The following is a 21842-nucleotide window of genomic DNA, read 5'->3' as shown; positions in this document are numbered from 1 at the left end:
CTGGAAAAGGCTCCCACTCAGGAAACCCCACCCCGGACCGGACACCCAGGTCTCTCTGAGGGCAGACATCTTGCTCCTCCTAGAACACCTGCAGCTTGACAGGACACAAAGGAACTCTCCAGTTGTGGATTCCACGAAATTTAGAAAGAGCTGCAAGGAAAGGATGCCATGGGCCTCTTGAGCTCTTAGAATCCCATTACTCATTTACCCTGTGTCCCCGTGCCAGGGTCAGGAGGGTGCTAACAAATATCCAGTCTGCCCCCTTACCCAGTGAGATGTCCTGGGATGGCTTTTTAACCTTTTCACTTAGGGACAGTGTGGCTGGTGTTTGCCCCAAACCCGGACAGGCCCACCTCCCATCCCGATCTGCTGGAGCCCCAGGACAGCTTGTGTGTTTCCACAGCAAACTGGACTCCCTGACAGCTGTCCTGCTCAGAGCCAGATGTACCCGCCCAATTCCAGATGTGGGGAGAACCAAGGCTAAGGGGAAGGGTGGAGCCAGCATCCAAGGCCCCGGGGAGTTGGGAATTACAGCCAGCAAGCCCCAAATATTCACATTTGGCAACCACAGACCCCAACTCCGGCCTGCCATGCAATTTCCCATGTCAGTGCGGCCAGCCACATCGCCGTGAGTGTCATTACCACTCTATACAGCGCCTGGAGCTGAACATTAGAAATGCTAGGGAACTTTACATAGATCATCCAAGGAGTAAGAGTGGGCACTGGGACCCAGTCTGGTCCGCGCGGGTCCAAGACAGTAGGCCTCACCAACCAGTAATCTGGCTGAGAAGCCGGAAATAACCCCCCCCCCCCCAGTGAAACTTGCTAGTGTCAAGACAAGAGCGTGAGCTCTCTTGGGACACAGCTGTGAGGGGCAGGAGGAGTGGCTCCCAGCAACAGAGAGAGGAGCAGATGGGAGCCATCCCAGCTCTCTGAGCTTGCCCTGGAAAGAAGCCCTAGGCCTTCCTCGAGGAGGGACTTCCTGGAGGCCGAGCTGCTTCTGCTCCCAGGAGCGCCAGGCCACTCCCCACCTGGGAGGTGCCATCAGGAGAAGGGCTTTGACTGGAGCCCCACTTGGGACTCTGTGACTTTGGCCAAGACACTTCTCAGGGTCTTCTCCAACTCTATAAAGCCGAGCTCAGAGGACTGCTGGAGATTCCAACCGCTTTTCCTCCAGGGAATGCTCTGGCAGCTTGACCCCCCCCCCCCCGAGGCAGCGGTCCCAGGCATTCCTGTCAAATGGACATTCAACAGACACCTCGTCCTGCATCAAACATTGCTTCTCTGGGGGAGCGTGCCCAACAGAACAAAAAACAAGCCTCCCCCTGGCTCTGACCACTTTGTCCTGCTGGTCCTTGAGCTACCTGTTGGGGTAGCTCCCCCGCCATCGGGTCTCACAGGGTCCGGACGCGGAGGGCTCACGCCCCCGCAGCCGCTAGGTGGCGCGCACTCTCCCGCTATCGCTCCGCGGCCAGGAGACTCAGAGCGCACCCGCAGCTCCCACGCGCCTCCGGCTCCCTAGGCGGGCGCCTCTCCCGGAGCGTCGCGTCCCTGTACCAGATGAAGACTGTCCGCGGGATCTTTTCTCTTGAGAATTATTGGTGGCACAACCAGACAATTGGGAGAAAGCGGGCGATGGGGCACTCTGCCCAGTCTCCACGCTCTGGGAGGAGCCTCCGCGCGCTTCCCGGGCTGGGCGATGTCCGAGTGTCCGCTCGGCGCAGGGCCAGAGCTCGGGGGTGCTGCATTCCCCCCACCCTGGTTCCTCAGCCCTGCTCGGGTTCCGGCGCCCACCCCTCCCCGTCCTCTGTCCTGGCGCAGCCCAGACCGGATCCTTTTCAGGACACTGCAGCCACCGCTAAAGATAGGAGGACACCTCACCACCGGCTAAAAATACGACCCTCCACCCAGGCGGGCACACTGCGAGGTGGGCCCACATTCCTGGCACCTGGGCATGGGGCAGGGACGTGGAATGGCGAGCCGATTCGCGAGCATGGGATCCAGAAGCGCGGCGTTGCTGCGGGGTCACGAGCGAGACCGCGTGGACCAAGGCACAGCGGGACCTCCACGGAGCCCGAGGCACCCTCCAAGGGATGGATCTGCGCCAACGTGAGACCGGGGCGCGAGCTGGAACTAGTCTCTCCTAAGATGGGCTTCTCTGGGGACCCCGTGGAGCCACAAACGAGCTGCAGAATCCCGGCGCGAACTCACCTTAAAACGAGCAGACGATCGACTCGCGGACGCAGAAGCTCGCGAGCAGGACAGCGCTGCAGTGGGACTCAGCCCGGGCTGTGAACTTACAGAAAGGACCCAAGTCCTGAAGCCCCGCCCCGCCCCTCAGAGCCAATGGAGGAGCCGCCTCAACCGGGCACCGCCCCCCCACACGGGCACCGCCCAGGGTTCTCTTTGCAGCGGCTCTGCGCGCCTAGAGATCGGGTCCCAGCTCCCGTGGCTGCAGGTTAGCGTTATCGGGGCCCATGAAAGGCTCCACGGAATCCGGCCGCGGGAGTTGGAACCAGAACCCTCAGTTCTAGAGCAGCCAGGGAGCGGCAGCTGGAAGACCGAATTCTTCAGAATTCACTGAGCGTCCATTGGACTAGATTCCGCCCTTAAGGGCTGGCTCGGAGGAGGCGCCCACACAAGAGTATTACGGGAATGAATGGGGCCGTGGAGGAGCCCACATTAAAATCTTAAAAATTTAGGAGCTCTTTGGAGAGCTCACACTCTTCCTCCAGGTAGGATGGGGGGTCTGGCACGCAAGTATGCTTTCGAGCTAGGTGGGGGCCTTCCAGATCAGAGGTGGGGCTCCTGCCCAGACACATTCATGCCTGCAGTCACACAGTACCGGAAATGCTGAAGGGCAAGACCTACACAGGCTGCTGGAGTTATAGTGAGGGAAATTTCCCCTTGGTGTCGTTCAGCTAGGCAACAGATAATTGTCAAACATCTACTAAGAGCCAGGCACTATTCTTGCTTTGGGGATTACGCCCCCTCTGGATTGGGACCTGCAGCCCAGTGGAAGGGAACGCTAGAGACCCAGGGTCCCAAAAGCACTGTGACACCTTCGAAGGTGGCTGAGTGCTAAGAAGAGTGAGCAGAGGAAGCTGTGGATAGAAATGGGGTGAAGGGGCCTCGTCTTCTAGAGTGTGATGGTTCAGCTTGCAGGGTGCGGTGGTAGCCCTGGACTGGATCCCCAGTAACTTCTCCCAAAAGAATGAGTGTACAGTGTGACCAGGATGCTTGGTTCCATATGATAAGGTCCATAGGGAGACAGGGCTTAGAAGAGATCCTACAGAGGGAAAGATGCTGATGTAGGGAAGACATCAACCAAACCAGGGGGAGTGAGGATGGGGGAAAAGTTCATGGTAGGTCAAATGATGCCTTCCCAAAGTTGTCCATGCTGTAATCTCCAGACCTGTGAATGTTTTGTTACATGGAAAGAGGGATTTAGGATTGATTGCTTTTGAAATTACAGCCTAGTCAGTTGACTTTAAAATATACCTTACCCAGAAGCATCCAGGTGGGTCCTATGTGATATTGAGGGCCATAAAAGTAGAAGAGCCAAGCACAGTGGCGCATGTCTATACTCCCAGCTACCTAGGAGGCTGAATCAGCAGGTTTACAAACTGGAGTCCAGCAATTTAGTGATTTAGCTAGACCCTGTCTCAAAGTAAAAAATAAATAGAGGACTGAGGATGTACTTCAGTGCAGAGGCCCTGGGTTTAATTCTCAGTACAGAAAAGAGTGTGAGAGAGATCAAAGGGAAGTGAGAGAAAGAGATAGTTTTGAAAGAACTCTAGAGATGCTGTGCTCTTGCCTTCAGAGACAAAGGAAAGGATCACAGATCAAAGAATCTGTGTACCCTCTTGAAGTTGGATCAAACCAGGAAGCAGATTCTCCCCTAAGCTTCCAGAAGGAACAGAGCCCTGCTGACACCTTGATTTTTACCTTGTGACCTCCCTTGGCCTCCTGCTAACGAATTTGTGTTGTTTTAAACCACTGAGTTCATGTTAATTTGTTCCAGCAGCAATGGAAAATGAATTCAAGGAAGTCATTTTAGATTTTGATCTTGAGCCTACCCCATTACTCCCCACAGCTCCCTAGGGAGGACAGGTCAGGTGGATTCTGCCTTCCCTTGTTTGGTGGCTTCTGGGGAAACTGAGGCCTGGACAGTCCAGAAAGAGGGGATTTGGGAGTGAGGGAGGTGCTCTGTTTTTTTTGTTTTTGTTGTCTTTTTCCTTTTTATCGGTACCGGGGATCGAACTCATGACTGCCTGCTTACAAGGCAGGTGCTTATGCCACTGAGCTAAATCCCCAGCTCCGAGGGAGGTGCTCTGATTTGACTGTTTCTCCCCCACAGCCCGATGGAAATCACCTGCAGTGCAGTAGGGCTGGGGTTGGGGCTCAGTGGATACATTTGGATGATGAGGGCTCCTCCTCTTCAACTCATTAATGTGGATCATGAAAGGCCCTTGAGGCCACCATTTGTCTCTCTGTCCCTCTCCCTGTCTATCTTGCTGGTGCTATGCCCTCAGACATCCCAGACTCCAAAACCATGACCTAAATAAGTTTCTGTGCATCTCCAAGTACCTGGTCTATGGTGCTGTGTCATAGAAGCAGAAGACAACAAAGCCCATGGTAATGGGTGTACCTCCTCCTGTCCCTGAACCTCATAGGCCCTCCTGAGGATTGGGTCAGGTGGCCAGAGCCTAAATCATTATCTTCATTTTACAGAGATGGAAACTGAGGCTCTGGGCACTGACAGGGATGTGCACACCTCCTAGGTCCTCCTCACTTAGTGATGGCTGCCATCTCTGCCGCCCTCCCCAGTCACAGGCCCTGGGAAAGGAGGGACCCCACAGTGTCCTGGGCCGTGCACATGTATGTCCTGAGCTGGTTCTCCTGATGGCCCGCTGTGTGGTCACAGGCAAAGGCCTTTTCTTTTCAGAGCCACTTTGTGTGCCAAAGCAGGAACAGCACCCGGTCACCTGAGTCCTGACCAAGACAAGGATCTTCCAGGCACGTCCTTAATGGGAACACAAGGTCTCGCGGGCAGCATGGTTCATGAAACATTGCAACAGGAGCCCAGGGGACAGAGGCCTGGCCTTGCTACCTGACCTGGAATGACTCTGATGGAGTCACCTGAGCCTGCAGAAGTGAGGTTGATGAAGCCCCACCCCATCCTTAGGCACCACAGAGATACTGGGGGGGGGGCGGTGTCAGGAACTCCATTCAGAGCCAGTGACAACACAGAACTCACAGGGATAGAAGACCGGAGAGGCACAGGCTCCTGGCCAAGGCCACACAGCTGGGAACCACCCAGAGCTCTTTGCAGATGTTCTGGGTGGGTGAGTAACAGGGGCCCCTGTTGGGTAGCATAGAGCTCCTGAACCTGGCAAAGCTCCTGCCCTCTCCCATGGCCTGACTGTGTGGCCAGGGCTGCACACGAGGACTGGAACTGCCATCTGTGCTCTGGACACTGCTTTCAGAGTCCCTGGCTGTGATAAGGTTCTGCCCAGTGCCAGCTCTGCCTGCTGCAGGGACTGCGCCTGGCATCACACATCGTCGCCTGCCACTGGCACTGATAGAGCCCATACGTGGAGTGGTGTGGGCCTGGCCCCAGCTCTGCCCTTAGCAAATGCTCACTTCCTTCTCGCCATTCCCACACAACTTGTCAAGCTGTCACTTGGCAGGGCCACCAGGTCCCTGGGGAGGCTCTGCTGAATGTCCGGGAGCTTAGTACACACAACCAGCATGGAGCCCTGCAGAGAAGCATTTATAAAATGGGGTTCGGTTACTACAACTGGCTTTTTTTTCTTTAAACTGAATTGAACCCAAGGTCTTCATTCTGAGCTATACACCAGCCCTTTTTCATTTCCTCTGTCCTGAGACAGGGTCTTCCTGAGTCGCTAAACTGCCAGGCTGGGGCAGCTTGTGATCTTACTGCCTCCACTGCCAAGAGCACAGATATCGAAGGAATGTGTCACCACGCCTGGCTTACACCTGGAGTGAGGCTGAGTGGCCTGCATTTCTGAACCAAGAGATGCCCAGGTAAGTGCCCCCCTCCCCAGGCCAGGGTCTGATGTCTCATCTGGTACCTGCACGGTACCCCCCGGAATGGCTCCTGGGTGCCCTGGCACCTGAGAGACCAGACCCTCAGGGCATTTGGGAGAGGCAGGGAACACCAAGCTACAGAGACAACAGATTGGGTGCTCAGCCTGGAGCCTCCTGGCCCTGGGATGGCCCCAGACTCCCTCCTCCACTCCGCTTACCACATGGGCTCTGACTCAGCCCTTCCTTCCCTCTGGCCCCTTCTTCCTGGAAATCGCCCTTGTCAGCGATGAGAGCTGCCAAGGGCCCTGGGAGCTGGGACAGAAGCCCCCCCAACCCGAAGGCTGACCAGAGGGAGAGACAGGCAGGGCAGGCCTCTCCTCCTCCCTAGAGGCTGCAGCCCCTCTCCTCTGTCCACTACCTGGGGACTTGGAGCCTGAGTAGTAGCTGGGATGATGGGGACTCAGGAAGTCACAAGGAAGCATGGTGATCTTCTAAGGGAGGCACTGACAGAAGATGGGGTTCTCTGAGGGTAGCCCCAGTCCCCACGCCCCCATCAAGGAGTCCAAGGAAGCCCTGAGTAGGAGCAGTGAGACAGAGACCGAGCCTCGAGGCCTGCGGGGCCCATGACCTGACGCCACCCGAGGCCTTGATTGTTTCTTGTTTCCTCTGGCCTCCGGGCTCCACCAACTGCAGTCCTGCCCTCCCTGCTCTCTGCGGTGTCAGAGAAGGTGCTGTGTGAGGCCTAGGCCGGGACTGGAGATGGGCGGCTCCCCTCTGGTGAGCCAGGCCGCCACCCGCCTCGCCCCTCTGTGGGAGCTGTGCAGCAGTTCCTTGCTGGGGGGGACTTTCCTTTAGGTCTCGATCTTGGCCTCTGGCCCGGTGACGTGGGGGTTTCCAGAATGGTGACAGCCCTGTCATAGCAGAGGCCGACTGAGGCACTTCCTCCCACGGGGCCCTGAGAATGGCTGTTACTTGGCCTAAGGAAAAAATTGTGGAATCTGTGACACTTCCCATGCCTTCATGGCATCTTATCATTGTTCCAAAAACCCATGCACCCTGTGCCTGCCCAGAGCCAGGAAGGACCAGAGATGACACAGGTGGTCATGCTAGACCCAGACAAGCCCTTGGGGAACAGCCAGTTCTAAATCAGCACAAGTATGCCACCTCGCAGTCGACAAGTTCGCCAGGACAGCGGACATCAGAGGAGGCTCAGTCAGTAACTGGGGACTGAGTGAGGAACCAAGAGAAAAAGGCCTGAGAAGAGCCTCCTCTGCCTTGGGGAGGCCAGTGCGGGATTCAGAAGGGCTGCAGCAGAGGGCCACAGGTGAGCAGGATATGAGCTATGAGTAAGAATTTGCTGGATCAAGAAAGGGAAGGAAATTCCAGGCGTCCCAGGCAGAGGCCTGGCAAAGGCCAAGACTAGAAGGACTTCAAAGAAATTCACCATGCATTAGCCAGTTCACCTTGTCAGTTGGACCAGATGGAGAGACCCTTGCAGAGGTGCTTGGATCATGGAGGTGCTGCAAGCACTGGGGGTGGGGGGGTGGGGTTAATCCAGTGATGTTCACCGCTGATTATGGGGCAGGAGCTGGGGCCCAGCTAGAGGAGGTCATTGGGCACTGCTGACAGGTGGACCTTTCACTTGCCATCTTCCCTATACTCTGCTTCAGAGATATGTCCTGGGCAACTTTGCTCACCAGGCCCTTGTGCCATGATAGTCCTGCCGTGGAGGCTTGGACATGGACTGGTCCCTCTGAAAACATGAGGCAAAATACAGCTTTCCTCCTTTCATTGTGGGTGCTGGGGATTTTGTCCCACTGACTGGAAAGCTGCTCAAGGCTGGAGAGAAGAGAGCTGTTCACCACCATCTAGCTCTTACCCTGGTGTCCACCTCTCAGTTTTCCAGTCTCCAGTATGACCAACCCTGTCCTCAAAGCCTAAAAGTGCATTTGAGGTCTGTGCTTTGCCAAGCTGTGAAAAGAGATGACTCAGGGATGGGTGTGTGACACAGTGAGCCTGCGGGCTTGATGGGACTGTTAGGACTACAAACACCAAGATGCCAGCCAGTCCTGGGGGTCACCTCTGCCACCTGAGGGAACAGAATGAAGCCCACATAGAGAAAAGCTGAGTCAAAAGATGAGTCTCGAACATTGTGCTTGTCCTCTTGGATCCATAGCCGTGCCTGAAGCAGGGTTTTCTTTGAGATAGGGTCTGCCTTATAGGCCAGGCTGGTTTGGAAGTTGCAGAAAAACTCCTGCCTCATCCTCCATTGTGATGGGTCATTTAAATTTTTTTTTTGGGGGGGACGAGATAATGTTTTTGTATCGTTCAAAATTCAGACCTTATACCAGGAGTGGTGGTGTATGCTATAATCCCAGCACTCAGGAGGCTGAGGCAGGATTGCTATGAGTTCATGGTCAGCCTGAACTGAGCTGGAAAGTGAGAGTGTCTCAAAAAAAAAGAAAGAAAAAGAAAATTCTCTTATAATGTAAGAGACCAAAAAATGTTACCACCCCTGACCCCTGCACACCCACTTCTTCCAGAGACAACTAGTATTCTGAGTTTTTGTACCACGCCAGAGGTGTTTCTTGCACAGACAAGAAAGTCTATGCCACCTTTTTTACACAAATGACAATTACATTGACAAGCAGAGCTTCAAAGTCCTGGAGGCCAGGGCGAGTCAGGGGAGGGCAGGGCTTGAATGGCTGACACGAGTCAAAACAAACCCCTTTCTTTTTCCTTCTTGTGGTACTAGGCATCAAATCTCTTGTGCATACATCTCTGGTCCTTTAAAAAAATTGAAGATGGGTATCCCTAAATTGCCCAGGTTGGGCTCAAACTTATTTCAGCCTCCCAAAGACCAGTGTTATAAGCATAAACTCCCATTTAAACCACCAGACTTAAGCCTTTTATCTTTATAATCTGCCAGCCTGTAGTACTGCATGAGCAGAAGAAAAGGAGCTGGCGCTGCCTTACACTAGCGTGACAGGCCATGCTCACTTGCCATTTTTCTAGCTGCATAGTATTCTAGCATGAGAGCAGCCTTGGGCCAAGAGAGGAAGCCTCTGCCTGCCATTGAGGGTGTCCCAGCCTCATGACCAGCAGCGATGATGCTGTTGCACCTATGCATGGAGCCAGTTTCAAAGAGAAAAGAGGGCAGACCTGATAAATCCTGTGACACCTTCCTCTCCTGCCCCCAAACCCTATACCCCATCCTTGGTGACAGCAGTCGGCAAGAACCCCAAAGCTTGATGGGAGCCAGGAATGACCGGGCACCTCTCCCTGGGAAGCGTCACTCTGGAGCCCTGCTTCATGTGGCAGACCGAGTGAATGGTTGCCAGTAGAGACCGTTGCCCAGAGTCCCCTGCAATTGCTGGGTGTGGGAGCTTCTTGGGGGCATTGGGTGGGGCTTTGGGGTAACCCCATGCCTGCCAGCGGGCTGCTGCCTTGCCCCAGAGGTGAAATGCTTCTGACCCAGGGGCCATCTGGGTGAGCAGGAGTCAGGGTTGGCGTCAGGCGGCATTGTGCGGACAGCAGTGTGTGGGGTCACAAGGTCGTGGGCAGCAGCTGTCCCTGAAACCTGCAAGGGCCCCAGCTGTCAGCTGTGCTCTGGGCTGAGTGCACTGGGGCTGGGGAATCTGCAGCAGCCAGGGGCAGGGCACATCCAGGAGGGAAGGGAGCGCCAGGGCCTGGCTGCCCTGGGACACAGGACTCAGGGTGACGGGGGAGGGTGGCAGAGGGCCTCAAATATCCCAATACAGTACAGTGTGGAGGCCAGGGGTACCCGCGGCCCCTTCCACTGCCATCCTTCCCACCCCTCCCCTGAGCCTGTCTCACCCTCTGCCCTATTGATCCAGTGTTGGCCAAAGTCCCTTCTGTGCTGTCTTGCCAGCCCCTCTGCCTGGCCAGCCAACACCTGGGCACCGTGTAGGGCCCCTCTGCTTCACATGGGGTTATCCGTCCTCTGTAGAAGGGCCTTTTGGAGGGGCAACCTTGAGCCTCAGAGCCTGCTGAGGGGTGAGACAAGAGCACATGATCTCGGAGGTGTTCATTTCTTCCCCTCCTGCCGGTACCGGTCCGAATCCTGCTTCTTCAGGGTTTGTTCTAATTGCCAGAGATAACATTTAATTCAAATTAAGGATAAAAAAAAAGGAAGGAGATACTTGTGGTCTATATTTGGGAGTGGAGGGAGCTAGCTTCAGTGGAGATTTTGTTTTGTTTTGGTCTTTTGAGACAGGGCCTTGCTATGTAGATTCAGGCTGGCCTTGAACTCATGGTGATCCCCCTGCCTCAGCCTCTAAGTGCTGCAATTACAGATGTGCACTACCATGCCTGGCTTTCAGTGAAGTTTAGACACCAATCTTGCTGCTGACCACCTCCCCATCTCCTGGCTCCGTATGCTGTGGTGTCATCTACACTCAGTGGGCTTCCCCTTGTGGCAATAAAATGGCTGCAGTAGCTCCATCTTCACAACTGTCATTTCTGTGAACCATTAAAGAATCCGAGTCACTGTGTTTGGAATGGCTTAGGTTATGCCCATTCCTGACCCAAAACCAGGAGATGCAATATATTGCCTGGTTCAGGTGAAATAGTGTGGAGAAAAGGTGGTACTCCGACAGGAAAACTGGGGTGCTGTTTCCGTAAGAGGAGATGCTGGGTGGCTCAGATCTCTGATAATGTGTAAAGGATCTCACACTCCCCACTTCCTGGCAGGCTGGACAGTCTCCTTCCCTACACTCCAAGGCCTTTGGAATCCAGGCCACACTCTAGCCAGCCACCTGGCTTCCCCCTCCCCTGCCCTGCCCTCCTCTCCTCCTTTCTGCTCTTCCTCCTCTCTCCTTGTTTCCTTCCTGTGAATCAGACTCTCCTAGAATATACTTGAGAGAAGGGAAGACACACGTTCCCAGAACACCGTGCGTATCTGTCGAACGGCCAGCAGTGTTCCTGGGCCGGGGGCTGCCCCTTGGCTGTGAGAGTGAACAGGCAGCCCTCAGATCTGCCCTGGAAACGTGATGCTGGGTGACAGTCTGACAGGACGGGGACAGCTCAGCTAACATGAAATGCCCTGCACAGACAATTCAACAGAGAAGAAAGTAGTTACCAGGAACGGGGTGCGGGTGCGGGTGTATGTGTGTGAAAGTACTCTAGAATTAGGAGTTATTTGTATAACATTGTGGACATTCAAAAAAACCAAAAAAGTGAACAGTTTAAATCCGCAGAGTTGAAACAGCATGGTGGTACACACCTGAAATCCCAGCACTCTGGGAAGCTGAGACAGGAGGATCAAGCTCATCCTGAGCAATTTAATGATATTATGAGACTCTCTCTAAATCAAAAGATAAAAAAACAGACTGGGGATGTAGCTCAGTCAAATGCCTTGGGTTCGAGTCCCAGTAGTGGGGACAAAAAATTTCAAAGGTGAAGTTTACACTGGATTTCAACTATTTTTAAATGTTAACACTCTGCCCCACCCCACTTGCCAGTCCAAGCCTTTCACAGGGAGTCAGAGGGTCGCAGGCTGGAGGCCTCTCAAGGCACAGGCTGGACAGGCCTCAGGTGGCTCAGCCTTGGGCTGGGCCCAGGGTCAGCCAAGAGGAAATGCAGGCCAAACTGAAAGAAATCAGCAAATGGCTGCTCCCAGGCTAGGGAAAGGAAGTGGCAGGGCAGAGCGACCCTAGGTCAAGGGAAAGAAAACACTAAGCTCAGGAGGCTACAGAAGGCGAGGCAGGACAGAGGGGTTCAGGGAGAGCTGCACCCACTGGCCCTGACCCCGGGTGCCGCTCGGTCTCTGATCCCCAGCTGCATTCATTCCTGGTGTCCACTTGGTTTGAAGACACAGGGCTTCGAGGGGCTGAACTCCCATAGGGCAGCCACCCAAGGGCTGGGAGAGGGCAGCATGGCCTCCCCAGGGCACCAGGCAGCTGGAGCAGAAGTGGGCTTGTCAGGGTCTGGGGTCTTAAGGGTGATGCCACCCCAAGGGGGTTTGGGGCAGAAGGGGCCTAGTCAGTCCCCACCCACCCACACATCTTCCCTTCTAGGGCCCCAGGATGACAGGCACTGCAGGAAACTGGTGACACAGCTGAATGGGGTCTAGGGACAGTCAGCTGGCAGTTGGTTGGCACTGACTTCCTGACAGGAACAAAAAGGAACCATCTGGTGGCATAGGCGTGTCCAGCAGACCTGTCTACTCTGCTCTCAGGGTGCGTGTCCTGCTCTGTTTGAATCTGAGACGCCTGCTCGGGCCTCCCGGATCATTTCCAGTGGTCATGTGACTGTATCCAGGCAACGGCCCTCCTCTCTGCTCCCATTCATGCCTGGTGCCAGGGAGTGCAGCGCTCTCTCCATCCCCCCTCCCACTGCCCATGTCTGAGCCCACACAGGGCCCTGGGTCCTCCTGAGGGTGCCAGAGGTAGCGGCTTCCTCAAGGGTGTTACCATTCCCAGCAGGGCTTCTGCAGAGGTGCCCAAGCACTGCCAAGGGGCTCCCCAGAAAAGCGAGTGACCTTCCCCGATAAAGGCCACGTTTATCGTGGCCGGAGGCCTGGAGCCTAATCTCCCCAGCCAGCTTTCCCAGGGCGAGGAGGGCGGGTTTCGGGCTGGCCTTCACCTTCTTTCTGTTTCGCAGCTGGGCTTGTCCCACCCCTGCCCTCCAAGGAGGCTCCTGCAAAACTAAGGAGACAGAACCGCAGCAGCTCCGTGTCTGCAGACAGCCCTGTGGCTCTGGCTGGCCAGAGGAGGCAGAGCCAGTACTGCTAGGTCAAGGCCTGAGCGTCCCAGCACCCTGTGCCCTTGTGCACTTCCCTGGCGCCAGCGGGGAGGCTTTGGGCCCAGCTCTAGCATTTGGGGTGGGGCAGCCTAGAGTTTAGGACAGAAACCAGCCCCGTCACCACAGGAACACAGGCGAGGAGGTGCTGGGACCCTGGAGACCTCACCTTCCTCTCAATGCTCTGGGCTACAGCAGAGTGGCTGCCACCAGGGCTTCTGGCTTTGGGACACTCAAGAAGGTCGCCTCTCCCACGGAGACGTGAAGTGGGCCTAGGCCCAGGCACCTGTGTGAGGCCAGCAGCTTGCTCTGCACTGTGACCAGGGTGAGGGGCCTAAGGGACCTCAGGGTCTGGGGGAAGGCAGGCTGGACAGAACCCCAATGACCAGCGCTCTGCCATGGACGGATGAGGGTCAAGTAGGCGACACTCTTTGGCCACAACTGGGAAAAAGAAAGTACGGGAAAGATGCAACTCAGTAGTTACTCTCAGTATTCAAATTTTTGTGTCCCCAAAACTCCTCCTGTGTGTGAAGTGCGGAGGAAATCACAGCACCATCCTGCCCTTGTGAACGTGCAGGCTCCAGCCACGTCTCCCTCTGGGCCCTGCCCCACACTGAGGTGAGAGTGTCCCTCCAGCCCTGTCCTCAGGACGGCTCCTGCTGGGGCCCCACAGTTGGGCTCCTGAACCTGTGTGGCTGCACAGCAGGCGACAAAACAGGCAGAAGACTCAGATCCTGACCACCTGGGCAGCAACACAGGGACTCTGCCGCTCCTCACCGTCCCCTGCTGGCCTCCTGAGGTAGAGGCGGCCGAAGGTGCCGCCCACCTGTCCTTTGGTGAGGCGCCCGGGGTTCACACAGACACAGCCGAGGATGTCCTGGGAAAGGGAGAGGATGGGCTGCTTCGTGGGGGCTGATTTGACAACACTGAGGACCCCGAGAGGAAGGGGAGCAAAGGGAACGAACACGCCCAGTAGACCCTGAGTTCGGACAGTCTCTGAGACACTTAAGGACCGGCAGCGTGACAGCACTGTCACAACTCACAGTCAGACCCGACCCAGCGGCTTTTTTCCTCTTTGCAGCTCTGGAGGCTGGCTGGAAGAGGAGGGCTGGCCGAGAGGGTTCTCTGCCACGGGAAAGAACCAAGGTCTCCACCTTGCACTCGGGCTGGTGCTGGGGCGGCCTGTGCTCACTCAGGCTGGACTTTACCCACAGTTCTGGAGGGGAAAATCAGATTGGTGCTGTGTGTCCTGGAGAAAGCCAGCTGAACCCTACCTTCACAAAGTACTTCAGCTCCGATGGCACTATGAAGACATCCGGGGTGACTGGCAGCTGCGCGTAGGCATAGAAGTTCTCGTAGTCAATGGCCATGTCCTCCTGGGGAGGGTAGAGTGGGTAGTAGCTGCGGAGACGAGAGAAGCAGTCAGCAGCCGCGGACTCCTAGGCAGGTTCCCCACCCTTCCTTCCAGACCAGCCTTTGCCGTTCTGTGCTGGGGGGACTGGACACAGGCTTGTTACCACTCCACGACCCTCACACACCATCTTCTTGGCTGGCGGCCCAGGGAAGAGCTCACCTCCTCTGCGTCAGGATGTGCTTCAGGATTCGGCTGAATCTGTCTGAAGTCCCGGAGGAACTGGGAAAGAAGGGACAGTGTAAGCTGGACCCCGAATTCTTAGGCCTGTGGCTCTTTGGATCAGGCCTGAGAAGTCAGTGATCTCAAGACGAGCTAAGTGGCAAGGACCATGCCAACAGAGAGCACCTCTGAGGGGGCTTGGAGACCAACTCACAGGCAGCTGCTTGCCCGGAATCAAGGGGAAATGGACACCCCAGGTTGAGAGGGAGATGGCAGGGGGGCTGGTCATCAAGATCAAGGATGGCCAGGGCCAGCACCACCATCAAGAGGACACGTGCCTGTACCGTCACAGGGCGACAAGTGACTCTGTGCCTCAGGCCTTAGCCCTCAGCCCAGCAAACACACCCAGCTCACTGCCCAGACCCGCTCATTCTCTGTCCCCTTAATGAAGGAGAAGAACCCGCCCTTCAACCCCAGGTGCCTCGGACTTTCTGTGAGGCCACACTGTGTCCTACAGTAACCCGCGCTCCGCCCTCCCGCTCACATCTCACCTGCAGATCTCTTCGGCCCCCATGTGGAACAGCAGGTCCGTGGATGTCAAGCCGAAGATCACCCCATTTATGGCGAGGCTGCAGGGCTCAGACACCAGCTGTACCCGCTAGAACGAGAAGGGGCGATGCACACATTTATAGAACAGCCAGAAACTCCTTCCCCGAGATGGCAGGTGACCATGGAAAAAGACAAACCCATGTGCAGCGAAACAACACCCACCTTTGCCGTCACGAAAAGGAGTTCAAGAGTGAGTTATGTGTGTACCCAGAGGAGCCCTTTCCACCCTCCCGTTCAGGGCTGCAGCCGGGTGCAGGGAGCATGGTACCTTTCTGTCCTCTCGAGGCAGATCGGGGTAGCTGAATGGCGGCTGCGGGTACACAGGCTCGTGGTGCACGTCTCTCAGGGATGGGACAAAGACAAGGTGGGAGCCGGAGCTACTTTGACGAGACACAAGCACAGGGGAGGAAATGAGCACAGCTGAGCTGGACCTGTAGATGCTGTCCTGGTCACCAGGACACTGGTCCTTTGCTCTCCCCTACACATCCATCTGCTCCCAGTGCGGAATGTCCAGGGCACACCAGCCCTCGCCGAGCAGTACCCCACTGCGGGTGATGGGGAACCTATATTTGGTAGAAAAAGGGAAGAAGAAACTGAGAGCTAGAAAACCTTGACCACCAAGGAGCTGACCAAGAATGACAGTCTCGCTGCCACATGGCTGGGTGATGTGAGGCTGGGACTCTTCCAAGGGGAACACCAGGCACCTGAGTTAGATGCCGGGACTGTCTAGATGTTTCCAAGGTCAGACAGACACCCTAGGCCAGCTGAGGCCAGCAGTGTGAGCACCGAGCCCTTCGGGGAGACAGGAGCACAGGTCAGGAACCGCCAGCAGTGGCGTCTGCCCACCCGCACTGCATTCAGCCCAAGACCTGAGTTTCTCCTTTCGGCGCTGCTGGGATGAGAAAGTGAAATAAACCCTTAGCAGCAGGGCAGGGCTGACAGCAGGAGGAGAATCTCAGGCAAGTGGAGAGGAAAGCCTTGACTCTTGGGCCAAGTGTTTATTCTCTCGGGCCTCACAAAGGGGAGGGGGAACCCCCGCCCCTTGGTGCTCTGACTGTCCTGGCCAGGCGGACCCACTGGGCTGATGTGAAGCATCACCCTGAGCACATGCAACACCTGCTGGCTGTGACAGAGGCGGGGGTGACCATCCTCCTGTCCTTGTCCTCCTGTCCTCATGCTCTGCATGTGCCTGCCACAGCCTAAGGCCAAAGGATCTCAAACACTCTGAGCTGGAGGTGGACACAAAGGTCTAAGGTGCAAGGGACGAAACTGCAGCTTCAGAGTGAGCGCTGGGAGGGCCGGGGTTAAGGAGGGGGTGGCCCCCACCCCGCTCGGGGTGAACCACCGATGGGGGAGGGGGAAGAAAATTCCAGCTATGCTCAGCATTGCACAACTTCAGGCGTCACGGTGGGAGGATCTCGCTGCGCTCCTTCCAAAGGCAGCTCTGGCTGTGCTCAGTGGCTACCAGTGAGCTGAGGCCCCTACCCCATGTGGCACCCGAAGACTCTGCCTCTCCCCATGGGGACTGGACAGAGCTTGGATACTGTTGGGAATTTTTTTTTTTTTTTTGGATACTGTTTGGGGAGGGTGGGGCAGCACCTCTCACCCTGGCCAGCACAGCCCGAAGATCAAAGTGCCTGGTGGTGCTGGGCACCAGCCCTTGAGGAACAAAGCCTGTCTGTTCTCTGTTTGTATCACTGCTATCAATACAAGCCATCAATACAAGACCGAAGGACCTCATCCTCACCCGATGTGAGAGTACCCGCCTGCTCCCAGACTGACCAAAGTGGGGTGCGGCCCAGCTCTTGCATTTGGGGGTGACCTGTGGGCTCCAAGTGCTCAGGGTTGAGGAACTCTATAAGGGCTACAAGCCTGGGAAAGTGGGGCAGGCATCTGTGCCCCCTTCATGCCAGGCAGGGCAGGAGGGAATACAGGACCAGCTGAGGCTGCTGCTGCCCGGCCTGGCTCTCAAGTTGGGTGAGCTGGGGTGCTCTACCCGGGTCCCCTGCCTGCTGCCCTGGTTCAGTTCCCTGACTAATCTGCCCTGGGATGTGTCCCCATGGTCTTCAGCCAGAAGGTGGAAGGTTATACATTCTGTTTTAGAAACCACCTTTGTTGCAGACTTGTTTTTAAAAGGTGGGACCTCAGGAATGTTTGCTTTTTGTGAGCTCAGCTACAGACAGGCAAATCCCACGAAGAACCCAGCGCGACTCACAGGAACTGAGGTTTTAGCTTCCGGGATGACTTTCTGCTTCTAGCATTCAGCGCTTCCTGGAACTGATTTTCCTTTCCAGTTAGAGCTGCTCGGCTCTGCTCATCACTGCTGTGACCTCTGTGGTCCCTTCCATCTGGGGAGGACCTAAGATCCCCACCCTCACAAAGAGCTCTGACCACCCATTGTCCTTACCCTCGGTGAGTCTCACCTCACAAGGAAGCACTGACTCAGGGAAGGAACTTGGGCTCACCCCAAAACACTCACATATGGAGAGGTTTGGAGCCTCAAAGGATTTTGTTGTGTCAATCATCAAACACTTCTAGATCCTGGGAAGATTCCCCTCTGATGCTGGTTTATATAGAAGAGTGAGAAGAGGAAGCAAGTAAACAAGAGGAAGAAAGAGCAAAGGGAGAGGGAGAGTCCCTGGAGTCTTTTCTTTTTAGTCTGTTTATCTGTTTTACACAGATGCTTCTCCACTTTGCATCTGTGCTCTTGGAGTTCAAGGGTTCTATCTGATCTCAAAGTTCAGAAGGATGGAAGGACAGGAACTTGCATTCCTTTCCGACAGCTTCTGCCTCTTTTTTTGTCTTTTTCGTTTTTATTGGTACCAGGGATCGAACTCACAACTGCCTACTTGCAAGGCAGGCGCTTATGCCGCTGAGCTAAATCCCCAGCCCCCTAGCTTCTGCCTCTTATGGGGAAGGGAAGTGCTGGAAGAACCTAGCCAGCCTCAGAGTCCATCTAGCATTTGCAATTCTGACCTTCTTGTCCCTTCAATAAGGGTTCGCAGACACTGCTTGAAAACATCTTCAAACGCACTGGTCACCAGACAGTTCTGCAAGAGAGGAAGGACGTGGGTTCAGAGGGCAGCGGCCGGCGCCCATCCTCTGGTGGGAACTCTCCCACGCCAGCTGCTGGGCTTGGGGCAGATAGGGGCTGATCTAGGGCTGGAGTAAGAATTCATCCTCTCGGACACAAACTAAGAGACTAAAAGGCAGAGCACTTCCAGGGAAGGTGAAACTCCTGACGGGGTAGAAGCCCCTGACCCTCTATCACGAAGATGACCCGGGAGGGGATATTTGTGTGTTTTATGCACCCGATGTGAATTACCAGCTTGGGACAGCAGCCAGCTACAGCCAGACCCTTTAACAGCTCTGTGACCAGGGTTCCTGGGTTTGTGCTACTGAGCCTGCGCCCCAAGGGACCAAGGCGCTTCCAGTGCCCTCCCCAGTTTCCAGGTGACCTGGCATGAGAACCCCTGGAGCTGGAGCCGATGTTCTTCTCGTTAGCCCAGGTTGTTTGGGCTCCTTACAGATGAACTCCGAGAGGGAGAGAAGGGAGGGCCGCACCAAACAAGACTGCTCAGTCTCCTCCTCTGCCGGCCCAGATACTCACCTCCACCTGCTCGTGCTTAGCATCCAGGAAAGGTCCAAACTGCAGGGGGCCGGGAGGAGAACAAGGCAGCAGAAGAACAAGTCAGGATGGCACCCATCTGCACCTCCAGATAACCTCTCCCAGCTGTTCTCTGCCCAGGGGCCACCCGTCCCTCCAAGGCATCCAGAGAGCTGGGGGACAGGCAGCAGATGGGGTAGGGGGAATCAGGCCAACAGCATGGGCAGAAGCACTGAGCCCTGCATGGAGGGGCTCCCGGTGCTTCTTGGGACTTCGAAGGGCAAGTGAGCACCATGCTAACTATGGGACACGTGCAGAGACTGATTTAGAGGCTGGTTTAGAGACAGGTAAGAACTCTGTGAAATCAGTGGAAGGCCATGAAAACAAATGGACTTTCAGATTTAGCAAAGCTTTTGATCGTATACAGCTCTACAAGATGTAGCTTAAGAACTAAAGGAAAGTGGTGCATATCTGTAAAATCCCAGCACTTGGGGGAAGCTGAGGCAAGAGGATTGCCATGGAGTTGAGGCCAGCATGGAGCCTGGGCGATAGTGAGTTCCAGGCCAGCTTGAACTACATGAGTCAAAAAAAGAAAAAAAAAAAAAAAAAAGCCTGACGTGTTTAAGATTTAGAACAGCACTGAGATCCTTATCTAAGGCTGACTCCCCAGCTTTCCCGCTGCTGCCTCCCAGCACACAGCGTCCCTGGGGCCCTACCAGGATGCAGACATCCGGCCGGTCGTGGTTGATGATGGAGATCAGGTCAAGCAGGGGGTCGTAAGTGATGCTGTCAGACGTGGTATATGGCCCACAGGCGACGAGGACCATGGTTTGCTCAAAACCTAAGAAAAGATCGCCAGGTCTTGATTAGAAGACTGACAGCAGGATGGTGGGAGAGGCCACTGGAGGAAAGGGCTATGGAATCCACCGTCTGGAGAGACTCCTCTGGCGACTCGGAATCCAAGGGGAGGAAGTATTCACCCCGGCCCTCCTTAAACACGCTGCGGGTTGGACACAGACCAGTGCACTGGCACCACCCAAGAGTGTGGTGGCCCGTGTGAGGCAGTGGCAGCCAGGAGGCAGCCACTAGATGTGCTCTCCTGGGAGCAAGGGCAAGGCAGAGTACAGGACAGCACCACACTTCAAGAGCAATCAGCATTAGGGACCATGTAACCCTCCAGGTGGCAGGGGACCATGGGCACTGAAAAGTCCAGAAGGCAGGCTGGGCTGAAAGGCCAGGGAGGGAGACTCCAGCTGCTGAGCAAGTGCTATCCTGTCTCTCCCCTGCTGCAAGTCTCTGTGGGGCTGGAACCCAGTGTCCAGGCCTTCCCTAGCTAAAGGGGGCACAGGCGCCGCTCAGGGCTCTCACACCCATCCTGGGATCTGAGTCTCCAGGTAAACCATCCAAAGAGACAAGGCAGAGCTGGCCTTGTCCAGCTTAGATGCCCAGAGGACACAGCTTGGACACAGAGCTGCCAGGCCCAGGTCCTGGTCCCTCAGTTTCTAGTCCCTGTCCAGTCTGAATATTGGACAAATTCTTACTTTTTAAAATTAGTTGGAGTTGGGCTGGGGATTTAGCTCAGTGGCATAAGCGCCTGCCTTGCAAGCAGGCAGTCGTGAGTTCGATCCCCGGTACCGATAAAAAAGAAAAAGACAAAAAAAAAAAAAATTAAAAACAAAAATAAAATAAAATAAAATTAGTTGGAGTCAATTTCCATGTAGATTATATGAACAAAATCCAAGGATCTCTGACTTCTTAACATGCAGTTGTTCTAGCTCCCTGTCCTTGCTTTAACGAATTATCTCAAATTGGGCTGGGGATTTAGCTCAGCAGATCTCTAAAGCACTTGCTTGGTAAGCACAAGGTCGGGTAGTTTGATCCCTGGTACCAAAAAACAAAAATCGCTGAAATTTAGTGGCTCAACAAAAATTTCTTATCTTACAGTCCTGGGGACAGGAGTCCTCAAACTGAGGTCTCAGCAGGGCTGCGTCCTTTCTGAAGGGTCTAGGGGAGAACTGGTGTCTTCATCCTTCCCAGCTCCCAGAGGCCACCTATGCTGCCCGGACCCATGTCCTAGTCTTCAAAGCTGCTCTCAGGCTCCATCTACCTCCCTGCCACCGTCTTTATAAGCAGCCATGTGATGCCATCCATTCCACCTGGGTAATCCAGGCTAATCCCCAACTCAAGGCCTCTGACTTACTCGTACAAACCAAGTTCCCTTCACCATAGAAAGTAACAAATGCACGGTTCTGGGCGGTGGGGGCGCACTATGCGGTGACACCATGGGCCAGGGCAGAGGGCTCAAGGGGAAGGGGGACAAAGCTGTGTTTGGTTCTAACAGGAGATGTAAGTCCCAGAGTGTGCATGCATGCCAGCAGGGTGAGGTCCTCCTCTTGTATTCTGTATCTCCACACCTTCTAAAAGTTTTCCTGGCACACAGCTCAGGCACCTGGCACGTAAGCCATGTTATACCATTCCTTGAAATTGACCTAGTGTCACCCTGCCACCTTTGCCCCCTTACAACTATTTTCTGATATCTGGTGCAATATCACGAACTCCTGAATTTCATCCTGATTCCAGGTCAGCTCTGTGAATGACCTCGCACACTGAATGTGTCCAGGGTGCAGACACACCAACGCTGGCGCCTGGAGCTAATCTTCAGCATTAGGTATTCCACTGTGCTCACAAGGACCTGAAGGTATCTGGAAGCAAGCTTTGTCAAGATTTCCTTTGCCTATCTACATTAACTCCAAGTAGCACCAGGCTTTCCTGCTTTGATGTTCTTTTTAGACGAGCTTTTTTTTTAAAAAGTTTGGAATAACTTTAGAATTTAAAAAGTTGCAAAGATAGCACAGAATTCCTATATATCTTTCACCCAGTACCCCTAACGTTAACATCATTATGTAACTACGGTAGTTTGTTGAAATTAACACTGGTATGTAACTGTTAATAAACTCCTGGTTTATTCAGACATCATGATTTTTTTTTTTTACCTGTGCTCTTTTCTAGGATCCAATCTAGAATGACAATAAACTCTTTTTAGTAGCACACATAAGTTGGGTGTGGTGGCACATGCCTGTAATCCTAGCACTGAGGAGGCTGAGGGAGGAGGACTGCCTTGAGTTTGAGGTCAGCCTGGACTATATAGTGAGTTCAAGGCCAGTATGAACTACAGAGTGAGATCCGGTCTCAACAGCTTTGCAGCTTTCTTGGGCCTATGGATCCACATTCCTAGAA

The 21842-nt window shown here is 54.8% G+C and overlaps 1 protein-coding gene and 1 long non-coding RNA gene across 4 annotated transcripts in view; one reads left to right on the top strand and one right to left on the bottom strand.

Moving 5' to 3' along the window:
* The window catches only part of Pola2 (DNA polymerase alpha 2, accessory subunit), a 39003-nt gene that overhangs the window by 3119 nt on the left and 14042 nt on the right, over positions 1-21842 (bottom strand). Inside the window, exons 11-18 of one of the 2 annotated variants that reach the window (XM_003468224.5) lie at positions 19322-19446; positions 18609-18647; positions 17975-18048; positions 15267-15375; positions 14941-15047; positions 14390-14449; positions 14091-14217; positions 13290-13693 (exon numbers count right to left, since the gene is read on the bottom strand). In XM_003468224.5, the coding sequence (XP_003468272.1) occupies positions 13544-13693; positions 14091-14217; positions 14390-14449; positions 14941-15047; positions 15267-15375; positions 17975-18048; positions 18609-18647; positions 19322-19446 (791 nt within the window). In that variant the 3' untranslated portion in view covers positions 13290-13543. Of the gene's footprint in view, positions 1-13289; positions 13694-14090; positions 14218-14389; positions 14450-14940; positions 15048-15266; positions 15376-17974; positions 18049-18608; positions 18648-19321; positions 19447-21842 lie in introns of those variants that run through there. The other variant, XM_023564395.2, reaches the window with a different exon arrangement.
* LOC134470882 (uncharacterized) lies at positions 2452-21576 on the top strand. Of its 2 annotated transcripts, XR_010040081.1 has the most exons (3): positions 2452-2735; positions 4949-6051; positions 21186-21576. It is a non-coding gene; the product is annotated as an uncharacterized LOC134470882 (long non-coding RNA). The 2 variants fall into 2 exon arrangements; XR_010040080.1 differs by having other exon boundaries at positions 2452-6051.

This window comes from Cavia porcellus, unplaced genomic scaffold (genome assembly GCF_034190915.1).
Source record: "Cavia porcellus strain 051 isolate PalLab524CR breed Dunkin Hartley unplaced genomic scaffold, mCavPor4.1 scaffold_17, whole genome shotgun sequence".
NCBI lineage: Eukaryota > Metazoa > Chordata > Mammalia > Rodentia > Caviidae > Cavia > Cavia porcellus.
The sequence above is the reverse complement of the archived record's forward strand: the minus strand, read 5'-3'. Positions and strand labels throughout refer to the sequence as shown.